The sequence below is a fragment of the Ambystoma mexicanum genome, chromosome 5q, assembly GCF_040938575.1.
Source record: "Ambystoma mexicanum isolate Mex_15411 chromosome 5q, UKY_AmexF1_1, whole genome shotgun sequence".
NCBI lineage: Eukaryota > Metazoa > Chordata > Amphibia > Caudata > Ambystomatidae > Ambystoma > Ambystoma mexicanum.
Window position 1 is genome coordinate 613670668 of NC_090933.1, and position 13270 is coordinate 613683937.

Here is a 13270-nt window from a genome sequence, read left to right on the forward strand (position 1 = left end):
AGCTACCCATTAGGGGTAGATAAAACCACACTACGGTTGCTCAGATCTAGATATATAGGGATAACCACATCCAAAAAGAAAGAATTTTTTTTAAGGAAAAGTGGCATTCATTATTTAAGGCACTGCAAACGGGAGATGTCTCCTTTTTTGGAAACATGTTTCAGAAAAGGAACTGAATGTGGATAGAGATTTCATTGTATTATCAGTGAAAATGCTTGGTGGTATCATTTTTCTAGTGTATACCACGGGCAAGTCTCCTCTATGCTTAGTCCAATTGCCCTTAGTTCTTCCACCTCTACCAGTCTGTTTTTTTCAATCAGTGAAGTGGCAGCTGCCCTTAGATTTTTTTTAAATGGCAAGGCCGCCAGCCGAGACTTAATCCCTGGTGATCTGTTTAAAAATGAAGCGGTAATTTGAGCCCAAGTGTTATATAAGATTCTTAACGCCATCCTGAGTAGATGGCGAGATTCCAGAGTCTTGGCATGTGGCCACAATTTTGCCAGTTTACAGAAAGGGAGGTAAGGATCTTCCAGCTAATTATCAACCTACCTCCCTTTTGGATAGTGCTGGCAAACATTTTGGGAAATTAATCGTTACCCACTTGCAGGAATGGGCTGATCGTGACAATATAATCGGTAACCTCCAAGCTGGATTTAGCGCTAACTGGTGCACTATTGACAAATGCTTCATACTGTTTATGCTTATACAAAAGTATACAGTGTTAATATCCATGAAATCATCAACACATTGCTGTACAGGTGCCAAGACTGCCCGCGCCTGGCTACGGATAAGTATCCTGCTCTATTATGTGGACGACGCGGCTATACTTGCCACTACCCCACAGGGACTGAGAAAGGTCATGTCAATTTTTTCTATGAAATGTAATCATCTGTGTCTTAACCTGAATATTGATAAGTCAAAAGTAATGGTATTCAAACCTTGTTTTACAAAAAGGAAGTCACTGTCATTGAGTGTGTTTAAAGCGACTATTGAGCAGGTTTCTCACTTTGATTATCTTGGGGTGCGTTTTCAGGAATCGGGAGGTTGGGTGCACAGGTAGCTGAATCTGTTATTACCTTTCAGGGGTTTAGTGGCAGCCGCATCTTTATTTTGTAAACATGGCAGTGGTGCAATTTCTCCCGCCTTGGACTTGCTCCACAAACAAGCCTTGCCAGTCTCATTGTATGGTTCCGAGTTATGTGGCTGCAGTAATATGCACAAGCTGAGTATTTCTGAAAATGTTTTCCTAAATAAATTATTGCTTCTCCCTATAAGTATCACTTCTGTCCTGCCCCATTTGGAACTTGATTGTGTACCAGTCGAGGCTCAGCTATCCTTTAAGCCAGTTTTGTATTGGATTAGCGTTTGGGACACTGTAGGCTTAGAAAAACATTCCTACACTCTAGTCCATATTATGAGTCTAGATGCAGGAAAGAGTTTAAACTGGTTTACCCATGTGAAAGCAAAACCAACCCATTTGGACAGGATTGATTTATGGAATAATCTGCTGCAAGACCTGCCGGCCCAGGGACTAAAGCGTTAAAAATTCACTGTAAAAAAGAGAGACCATGAGAATTTGGTTGTTGATGCTGCCAAACTGAATCTGGGTCTGGGCTATCTTAAATTTAAGATGGAGCTTGGTTTTAAAGACTACCTGGATACAATACAAATTTGAAACGTGTTTGTAGTTGCAATTCAGACTTGCCACATTGCCTGTTGCTTCCTTCACTTTATCATGGAGGAACTCTGTACACGAGCTACTCGCCCTTTATGTAGGTCCACAAATTAAACTTTATTGTATTTCTTACTAACCTGCGGCAAAACCTACCGTTTGGGACACATATGTTTGAGGCCTATCTTAAAGGATGCTGGCATTCGTCACGTGGTGCCTTCTCTGATGTATCTAAACCAGAGTTTGCGTCCTCATGTAGTCTATGCAACTGCACGCTATATCCACAGGATATGGTTGAGGCGGAATGGGGCTTTGAAACAAGGTCCCAACAGTTTGGTGGCCTCCGATAAATAGTGTGTGTTTAGTGAATCTAGTTTTTATTTTTATTTTTTGTATTCATTATTTTAGTGATTCTGTTTAGAAGCTTATTACTACCTAATTCATTATTATTTATAATCCTGTTTTATGAATTGTATGTATTTTAGTCATTCTGTTTGTATTTTTTTGTATGTGCTTTAAAGTCAATACTGAATAAAAAGCTGTCTGACTGAACTGAAAGTGATCAAATCAGAACGGTGCATCTCACTATCCTTGTAAAACAGTCACTTTTGAAGGAAGATATTATTTATGTTGACATTCAATACCACTTAAATTAAAATTATTGAAATCATATTAAATTCACATTCAATCAATTAATATGTATTACACAAAATAGAAAAGCATGCACTGCCAAGCTCTATCACCTTGAGCTATTCCAAATTCCTTGTATCCTGTTCTGCCTTTCCACAATTTGCACAGAGAACTGTGTAGGTTGAAACAAAAAACACAAAAAGTAAGAAGTTCTGATTGATTCTTATACCAATGCTATTTGATTTCCATTAGAACAACTTTAGAAAACATCCCTACAGTGAAAAGTGACATTTCATGCTGAACTCGTTCATAACATAATATTTCTTTGTTACATGTTTTTTTTTCATTTTAGCTTGACGCCTGAAATTGTGAGCACACCTTCCTCGCCAGAAGAAGAGAGGAAAATCTTCTTTAATACAGGGGTTGTAGTTGATGATTTAGAACCAACCACAAAAATTCAAATAAGGCTGGCAGATGGAAGCCGTTTGATACGACGATTTAATCTTACTCACAGGTATGTATGGGTTTCAATTAAAATATAACACACATACCATGGGCACCACTTTTCTGGGGGCCTGAGCCCCAGCAATAGTCGTATGCGGGACCTGATAGGCTTTAAGGAGCAGGGATTATTGTACAATGCCACTTAAGCAGTGCTTACTGAAGCATGGTGTTCCATTTAAGTGGCTCACAAACAATGCCCATCAGTTTGCCTATCCTGGAGTCCACACTTTTAGAAATAGTTTCTAGCACATGGCCCACTGCCGTTTTTGCTTTCTAGTTCTAGCAAAGGCAGACTCAAAGTTGAACTAGAAAATAATGATATTGTATTTATTTCTGTTTAAGGCACTGGAATGTAAGTCACACACCAAGCTTTCCTTTCTTGTGAATTTCTAGCAGCAGCAGAAGGTGTGGGCGGTGGTAGATTACAGAGAGTTAAATCTAGGGGGGGCAATATAAGTGACTAAGGGGTGGGATCTGCTCTTTCTAACACAGATGATTTTGGCAATTGAGAAGGAGGAGTCAGACAAAGGGGTGGCATTTCAACTCAAGGTTTTGGTTTAACAAAAAGGAAAAGGACATTTCTTTCTCTACAACTAAAGGGGTTGTGCTACCTAACTGAATTCTAACTTGTGTGCTCGTTAGGGTGGTTGTCAAACTTAATTGTCTGTCCTCTGTCCAAAAACGATCCTACTCTGACCTTAATACTAACCAAAGATATTCAGTAAACAAAAGAAATTCACCAGGAGAATGACTCCCTTCTCCTGGTTCGGCTGGTCCAGCCTTTGGGATGCTTTCTAACAATATTTTGAAATAGATTCTAATTTAACAAAAGGTGAGACCAGGAGAATGGCTCCCTTCTCCTGGTCAAACTGTATTAATCTTACAGGCTGTTCTCGGATAGTCTCTAGTGACAGCTTTCAAGAGTCCTTGTCGTTCTTCCCAGGGACTTTCCTTGGGTTGACCTCCAACAGTTGTTCATTGGAGGACAATTAGAAGTGAGATGGAATTACCATAGAAATAACTGTGGACCTAAATAGCTGGACAAACTCAAGGAAGTTGGCAAAAAACGCTACTGTTTTAGTATCAGTTGCACATAAAACAGGGAAACCTGATAGACGATGGACGAGGTCTACTCATTCTCGTAGAAATCCACTTTAACTGAGGACTTTATACCCCTCAGTGCATCTGCTGTAACGTCACCCTACTTGGCAAAATATAGAAAATCTATTGGACGGGGAGATTGGTTAAGGGACTTGTCTACATATATTTTCACATATGGATTAGTACATTTCGACCTGCCCTTCATAATAATAGGCACGCCTTGAACTACCTTTAAACATCATGCGATACGAAACTAGCAGAATTAATAGCATCTAACTGGTGGATGCAACATTGTATAGACCACCGTCAAACAAGCCTCTATGATTGGTTTTGCATGCTCGCACCAGCTCCAGACGTTCAGCTCGTTAGCAGCATGTAAGCTAAAAAACCAGGTGCGGGAGAACCACGTCAGATAAATGGCTTCCCAGCCAATTAAGCAATCATCCCTAATCCAGGCCCACCTAGGCCCTAAGCCAAGGTTTTCTCTTTATTCTTGACCTCGCTGCAGGTCTTCTTCGAACATTCATGGGAGTGAAGGCATATCCCGATCTGTGTCTGAAACTCCATGAATTTAACCAATTTCAGCTTCTAAATCACGTGTGAAGAAACCATCATTTTGTCCATTTCGTCTCCTATTTAGTGCTATTTGATTTCAATTACTTTAGGTGTTATTACCCCCTTTGGCCTATGGAGACTTGCTCGCTCCATCTTCATGTGCCTTTCTGCACCTTTGAATTGTCCAATACTAAGCATTCGCCATGTTCTCTTCTGTACGTAATCTAGGAAAAATGTGTCCTACACATAAGCTCTCCTTATTCTCTTTGAAGACATCCACAGTAATCCTTGCTGCAACTTCCTTGACTCCAAGCCAAAACAGCCTTTTTTGTGCCTTTGCAAGAATATGTATTTTTGTGTCCTTTCTCCTTCAAGTTTCATGCGTACAATTTAGACAAGCCGCCGTCCATCTTCTAATAATGACAGCTTTGCCTGCGGCCTACTACCTCAAGAAAGCCTATACATCTTCTTATTTACTTGCATTTCAGCATATGTACACCAGGTAAACTTCTTGTCACTTTATCTTCATTAGTTTCTTGTGATATCTTTCACATTTGCATATGCATTTACTTTGAGTTACATCTTCATTTCTTCAGTTTATTCATATATCATCTCATTATGTCAGCATCACTTTCTGCCAGTGCGTCCTCGTGGTGGCTCTTCATGATCTCACTTTGGCCTGGCTTCTGTTTACAGAGCCTGTTCATGTAGTGGTACCTGCAGGTCTATGCCTCTTATGTTAATTCAAGGATACATTCAATATGGTTGTCCCTGGGAAACGTCTCTCGAACACTTGCTGTGGTAATGACATTACAGCAGGTGTCAAGCACAGTACGACTTTTGTCTTCTCCCAGTATGGCGGAGGAGAGGGGGTGGGCCTTACTGATGACATAGATGGCTCCTCCTCTACATTCCCCCCTCTGGTTAAGTCCTCGACCACCTCCTCTTCAATTGTCTCCATCTTTTCAATCTCCTCGACCTTCTCATCCTTCTTGGCTTTGTCTCCAAAGAATGGTTTCTTCAGTATCCATATCTTCGTCTTAGGCACCTGTCTCCCTTATTGGTCGACCGTCCCCAAGATCGGCGGCGGTCCCAGCGAGCCTTGGCAGGGTCCCCATCCCTCCCTGGAGGGAAAACCTTTAACGCAGCCCAGGCAGTGCTCTGGGACTTCTGGGGGTGCTGCCTCTGAGCCTGTATCCCTTCTTGGTTGACCATGCTCGAGTTCAGCCACTGTCCTAGGGAGCACCAGCAGGGTCTCCATCCTCCCTGGAGGGAAGAGCTTTAACACAGGCCAGCCATAACCCCAGGATGATCGGGGTGATGTCCCCGGGCTTTGGCACCTGTCTCCCAGTTTGACACCATCCCAAGTCCAGCGGCTGTCCCACTGAGCCCCGGCACAGTGCCCATCCCTTCCCAGAGGGAGAACCTGTAATGCAGGCCAACCAGAACTCTAGGATGGGTGGGTGTGCTATCTCCAGGCTTGGGTGCCTATCTCCCTTGTTGGTCGTCATTCCCCAAGTCCAGCGTCTGTCCCTGTGAGCCCCGACAGGTTGCCATACCTTCCCAGAGGGAAAAGCTGTAACGCAGGCCAGCCACAGCTCTGGGACGGCTGGGGGTGCTGCCTCTGTGCTTGGGCACCTGTCTCCCTAGTTGGTCGACCATCCCCAAGTTCAGCAGTGGTCCCAGGGAGCCCCGGCAGGGTCTCCATCCCTCCCTTTTTTTAATGACATATTTTTTTCGAAATGGGGAGGTACCCCCCCTTTTTTTTTTTACCTATTTTTTTTTATATAAACTAGAGCCAAAAAAAAAATATCAAAAAAAAATAATAATTTAATGGGCTGCCTTCCAGCACATTGCAATCCTCCCTTTGGCTAGGATGTAGGCCAGGTCTTTCATCTTACTAATTTGCCTCAGATTACGTGGTCTAGGAAAGCCCCCAAACATGCATGCCCAGGCCGACTCTACCTCCACCGTAATGCGTTTCCCTGCCAAGCGTATCTTCAGTTCTGACCAAAACCTTCCCACCTCTGGGCAAGCCCAGAACATGTGTAACATCCCAGCTTCCTCCTCCCCGCACCTGGGGCATCTCTGAGTCGACAGGCCACCAAACCTGGCAATCTTACTGGGGGTCAGATATGCTCTATGTGTGACATATAGTTGGATCTGTTGAAGCCTCGCGTTGCGGGACACTTTCTTATGATATCTTTTGGGCTCTGTCCCATAGCCCATCCGACATGGGTTCTCCCATCTCTTCTTCCCAGACTTGTCTCAGTTTGAGCAATTCCTTCCCCACCTTGGACCCCAGTAGCTCATATATGCGGGATATCTCATGCCCACCCTCCGAGATGTCCTATATCGTTTCAATGGAGGCATCCGGTTGTTCTGCAAGCACCGCCACCGGCCATTTTTCTCGCACCCGTTTAACAATTCTGGAGTAGGTAATGTGTTGCCCTTTATGCACCCCGGTGTCCTCTATTAGTTTCTGGAATTCTAGTGCCTCCCACTCCTGCCATATGTCTCCCAGGGTGACCAGGCCCATCGGTTCCCAGTATCTACGGACCCCATTTATCAATTGGGCGTCCTCTCTGCATAGCGCCACCAGCGGCACCTGCATAGAGAACGGAGCCATGCCCTGTGCCACACCTCCCAGCAAAGCGCCAACAGCCTCGCCATCTCTAGTACCTTTGGCTTTGACAACCACACTACCTCTCTAAGGAAGTAGGGAGCAGTTTCCATGCACAACAGCCTGGTTTCAGCTGTTTCATCTTCAGACAGCCACCTGGCCACATATTGCAGTTGTCCTGCCAAGTAATACAACTTTAAATTCGGAAGGTTTATTTCCCCCTCCCCCCATATCGCACGAGTTCTGTAATTTCCAGAGAGCCACCCTGTTTCTGGAATAGTTATGCCATACAAAGCCCCTGCACAAGCTGTGGAGACTAGCGAAGAAGCGCCTAGAGATCACATACGGAATATTTACAAAGAAGTGTAACAGTCTGGGCAGGACTACCATCTTAATCAGAGCAGCTCTCCCCATCATGGCCAGGGGCAGTCTGGACCAAAATCCCATGATATTTTTAATGCTTTCGACTGCCTTTTCTGTGTTGTGTTTGTGTTCCTCTCCCGACGTGTGGTATATGTCAATTCCAAGATATCGGAACGTCTCAGTTCGCCAGGGTATAGGCAATACTGGCAAACTCCTTGGTGAGGCAAGTCTATATCTCCCCAAGGGGGAACATGCTAGATTTCTTGGGATTTACCGCAATGCCGGAGAGGGTAGCATATCGTTCCATCACCTCCAGGATGTATTGTATGTTCTCCTCTGGGAAGCGCAGATACAAGAGTTTATCGTCAGCATATAATGAAATAAGATGCGGACCACCTGCAGTGTGGATCCCTATCTCCCCATATTGTTGTCTAAGACAGACAGCCAATGGTTCCAACGCTAGTATATACAACATGGGCGACCAGGGGCAGCCCTGTCTAGTGTCCCTGCTAAATTGCCATTTGTCTGAGATAATGGCACCCGTTTTAACCCTTGCAATTGGGGAGCTGTATAAAATTTTAACCCACCTGAGATACCCCAGCCCCATTCCGTAGTCTCTCAAAGTCGCTAACAGCCAGGGCCATCTTACTGAATCGAAAGCCTTAACCGCATCAAGCGAGACGATCGCCAGTTCACCGGGGTCCTCCTCTGTATGGTAAATAATATGGTGCAGTCTTCTGTGGTTATCAGTTTTATTCCTACCAGGGACGTAGCCTGTTTGGTCGGGGTGTATCAGTTTACCGATGACCCGCTTAAGCCTGTTTGCTAGCACTGCCGTAAGGATTTTGCTGTCCTGGTTAAGCATCGATAGGGGTCTATATGACCCGCAGTCTGTGCTAGGCTTACCCGGCTTTAAAAGCGGAATGATCACCGCCTCCCATAAGGACTCTGGCAACCTGCCATGCTCCAACGCCTCATTAAACATAGCCAGCAGTGGGGGAAGCAGCTCTTGTTTGTAGGTTTTGTAAAATTCGCTTGGGAGCCCGTCTGACCCCAGAGAATTGCAAGTGGGCAGGTGCTGAATCACCAACTCAAGTTCCTCTAATGTGATTGGGGCATCCAGGTCTGCCCGTTCTAAATCGTCTAAGATGGGCAAGCCTATATATTCTAGCTTTTCTTGGATTTCTTGGTCCCTCTCTTCGCCTGGGTCCTCATAGAGACGTTTGTAATATCCAAGGAACTCTTCATTCACTCCCTCTTGGGTATCCAGGATCTGGCCTCCCTCCCCTCTGATTTCCCTGATCACCGGCTGTGATATATCGCTCTTATATAGCCAGGCCAGCAATCTGCCCAGCTTGTCTCCCCCCGGCATGCTGTCTCTCCACATATTTCTTATAGCTTAATTTACATAGCCTGTCCCAGTGTTCACTGCTAGCTTGTTGTAGCTGTCTCATCCTGACCCCATCTTCCCGAGAGGTGCCACCCCTACGCATAATGGCTTCCAACTCCTTCTCCGTTTCCTGCAGCTCTCGTTCAATGCCCCCCTGGAGCCCTCTGGATTTTGATATAGCCTCCCCCGCACTACTACCTTAAACGCTTCCCACACAGTTCCCATAGTTCGAACACTACCGGTGTTAATCTCGAAGTACTCTGTGATCACCCGCCTTAGATCCTCCCGGAATCCCGAGTCCTGCAGAGCCTCAGCTCTGAGTTTCCACGTCGGAATCCGCGCTCTAGGGGGTTGGTGTCGCCACTCTAGGACCAGAGGGGAGTGGTCTGAAAGTACCCTGGCCTTATATTCCGCGCCTCTCATCTCACCTACCAGCTCGGCAGCAGCGAACACGTAGTCCAGTCTCATGTGCAGGTCATGTGGTGCCGCATAGTGTGAGTATTGCCTATCTGCTGGGTGCAACTGCCTCAAGACATCTACTAAACCAAAATCTCTCAGGAGGGCCTGTAGCTGCTTTGCAGCCGGGGTGGGTTTGTCTAGTTTACCATCTGATCTGTCCATCTTAGGATTCAAAATGCAATTAAAGTCTCTGCCCCATAGGATCATGCCACCTAATAGGGGGCTAATTTTGCCATACAGAGTCTGAAAGTAAGCTGCTGTATCCTGGTTAGGGGCGTATAAGTTTATAATACTCATTTCCCGGTTTTCCAACATCCCCCGCACTACTATCATGCTGCCTTCTGGGTCTCCCGTAGACTGAAGCAATTGAAATGGTACATGAAGTGCTACCCATGTGATAACTCCTCTTGCGTAGGCAAGTATGTGGCTCCCGCAATGCTCCCCCTCTACTTCCTCTTGACCACCTCCAATTTCTCCCTGGTAAGGTGGGTCGCCTGCAATAATGCTATGCCGGTCCTCATTCTTCTCAGGTACATCATTACTTTATTACGCTTCAAATAACTATTGAGGCCCCTGACATTCCAGGTAACCACTCTAAGGCACCCCGACGCCATAGATCCAATATCCTGCCTTCCCTCTCCGTCTCCCATCCCGCCTAATAAGATTCTCAGTTTGGCTTGTTACCCACCCTGTCCCAACAAACTCCCCCTCCCCCCTTTCCCAACAACAAACCCCAACACACCGCCCCTTCCCTCCCCCCACCCCTCCGAACCCCAACAAAATCCCAACTCCATCCCTGGATCTCAGGAGAACCCACGTTTGGTCCTGCCTCGGAATGCCGAGGGCAGGAGCCCGGCAGGGTGTCACCGGACTACCAGTGACCTAACTAAACTACTACTTATGGGGGTATGAGGACTAGCTCTGCAAGGCTCCCGTGCTCGTATCAAGTCTCAGTGCTCACGGTTCGTATCCACTTATATCCCTGATCATGCACGCCCATAGGCTACATCTTATACAATAATGAAGTCCCATTGTCTTAGGCTGCGACACCCCTTGGTGCCACAGACGCAGATTACTTATCTCCTCTTTCTCCTTCTCCCGTCTGGATGCCCTACTCCTGGGTGCAGCTCTGCTTGTCGAGCCACCCCGTTGCTTCTTTCGGGGATTCGAAAAACAAGGTTCTGTTTTTGTGGAACACCTTCAGCTTCGGCGGGTAGAGCAACATATACTTGTGGCCTGCTTCACGCAATCTTCTCTTCACGGTCCCAAAGTTCATGCGGCTACGTTGTTCCCTCGGAGTGTAATCTGGGTATGCGGTTATGTTTGCTGTCCCCCTTTGTATTGTTCCACCCTTCCGGAAGTGTTCAAGGATTGTTTCTCAATCTCGGTAGTTCAGGATCTTGGCAATCACCGGCCTAGGGGGGGTTCGGGGGGGTTCCTGGTGGCGGCCTCCTCATCAGGGCCCTATGCGCTCTTTCCATCACGAACCCCTGGGACAACACTCCGCCGGTTATCTCCTGCAGCAGCATAGATTCAATGAACTCCGTAGGGTTGGGTCCCTCAGCTCCCGCTGGCAAACCAACAATGCGGATGTTATTCCTCCGGGCACGTCCCTCCGCCTCCTCTGCCCTGCTTTCTAGGTTGCCCACGCGTTGCTCTAGGGCATGAAGTTCCGATTTATGTGTTGCACAGTCTGCTGTGTTCGGGCCCACCTCTCTGTGCGTTCTGCCAGCGACCTGACATCTTGCCAGAGAAGATTCACTTCCTCTTGTACTGCCCCAACTTTGAGCTCTAGTGCTACCTTCAATTCGGTCATAGCCAGTCCCAGTTTGGTCTCCCAGGCCACTTTTAGGTCAGCGATCGCAGCAAGGATCTCCTGGTTCGTGCCCATGGTGACTGCACTCCCAGCGGGTTTTTGTCTTTACTCTTGGCTCCTTCCAGGCCTGGTGATGTTCTGGCGTATTCGTCCAGCGTGGGTTGTATGCCCTTCGTCTTTGGAGGTTTGTTAGACATGGTGTCGTGCCAGAAACTTGTGGGCGAGCCCCACCACTTGTGGTTACCAGCCCCAGCAGGGTTAGACTGCTATTAGCGCCTGGGCCCAGAAAGGCCACACGTGGGGTGTCCTGAACCTACTTATTTGCTACAGGAGTGGGTTGTGTCATCCCACGTAATAATGTGGGTCTTCACTCCGATCCTGCCAGCACCCGCCGGTACTGTGGGTCAGCCGGTTTAGGTACCGTGTGTCCAGGATTGCTGCGGCCCGAACAGGTCCTCCAGTTCTCCTCATGTGTTCCGCTCCTTACACCCGCTCTTTTCGCTTGTGCACGCTGGGTGGTGCGGCTGTTCAGGATACTTGTCTCCAAAGATCAGTCAGTGTCTATAGTCCCTGCAGCACCCCTCTTTGTTCTGGACATGCCACCATTTTGGGCCTATCAACCGGCCATTGTATTCTCACTTTCATAGTAAGGCAGGGGGGTGTTTAAAGCACTTTGTTCCGGTTCCAAAAGTCTAGCTCGAGTGAGAAGAACACTAGCGGGTTGCAGTTTTCCTAAAACTCCTCACTGCCCTCCTGGGATCCAGTTTTAAATGTTCGCCAGTCTGCCCACTTCATTTCGCCTTGCAATAATAGTATCCGCCGGCGCCACAATGTATCTCTTCAGGCGCTGCACAGCTGGCCGCTGTCCCCGCAGCTCCGGACGATCAGCTGTGAGGTCTGGTTGCTCCACCCGCCTTCTCCTGCTATAGGATGCCAGGGCCGCTCTTCGTGTTGAACAGACGTTTGTGGGCCTCTATTTTGCTGGGCAGCCTTATGTAGCGGGCGCGGTGGAGAGGCCCCAGTCTTGCCCAAGGAGGTCTTTCCCGTGGGCAGACGCTATAGGCTCAGTGCAGGGAGGCAGGCTGCAGGCATCAGGCCCCGCAGTAGCCCTTGTATTGCGGGCACCAAGCAGCTAATGGTTTATCAGCAGCCGGGAAACATGGGAATAGCTTCACTGCAGGCACAAGTGTGGAGACCTTGTTTTGAGTCCCCTTTCATCTCGCGTTTGTTACTTTATAGCTTCCACTGCCTGTCTGTCAGCGTTACATCTCACGCCAGTGACTCTTGTATAGAGTCCTGTGTACCCCCAGCACGTTGCTCTTTCGATGGGAACCCCAGCTTTCCAGTACTTTTCTTGCCCACTACGCCCCTTAGTTTCAAGCTGCTCCAGCTACACGATCATGTGGGCATCCAGGTGCAGCGCTATTGTTGGTGTGCGGCCGCCTCTTTCGCCTCTATTCTCTTTATTGTCTCCGAGTGTGCCTGCTGCTCATGCGCTCAGCGTTGGATATGGACTTTTTCTTCTGCGGTGCGCTCGCTCGGCATCAGCTCACCCTTACACTTGATGAGCCGTGTGTCTGCTTCGCCCGCTCGCCGGGTCCTCCAACCGCTCTGGGTCTCTGCCGGCTCCTCCCAGCTAAGCTCCTCTTCGTCCTTAGAGGTCGCCGTCTCTGTCACCTGTGACAGCCTTCGTTTCAGCAAGGCGGGCGTGGAGACAGTGCTCCAGCTGCGCGCGGGCTGTGCTATTCTCCGTAGCAGCCCCTCGGCCGCACAGTCTTCACTTTGCTCCGTTATGCTGGTCAGTCACTTCGTGGTCCGGGTCCACCATTTTGTGTCCTTTGTCCGTTCCTGGCCGCATCTAGCAAGAGTAAATACTTGCAGTTCTCAGTTCCTAATGCACACGCAGTCTTCAGTGCACAGGCAGGGAGCCTTCCGACGTCCGTGACTTCAATTGCAGAGAATGCAGGCAGTTTAAAGCATCTGTAGCTACGGATCGATGTCGGATCTTTAGGAGCTACCAAGGAAGGCACGTCCTACTCCATGGCTAGTTAGCCACACCCCCCGCTGTTGCGGAAGGATAGCTCAGGGGCAATGTGCTCGCCTTGGAAGCAAGAAGACACGGAGCACCACGGTTCGATCCCCGGGTTCGCTCTTAGA

The 13270-nt window shown here is 47.7% G+C and overlaps 1 protein-coding gene across 7 annotated transcripts in view; it reads left to right on the forward strand.

Moving 5' to 3' along the window:
* UBXN2B (UBX domain protein 2B) overlaps positions 1-13270 on the forward strand; it is a 696122-nt gene that overhangs the window by 644492 nt on the left and 38360 nt on the right. For all 7 annotated transcript variants that reach the window (XM_069621083.1, XM_069621081.1, XM_069621082.1 and 4 more), the window contains one exon: positions 2655-2816. In XM_069621083.1, coding sequence (XP_069477184.1) covers positions 2655-2816 — 162 coding nt within the window. The remainder of the gene's footprint in view (positions 1-2654; positions 2817-13270) is intronic.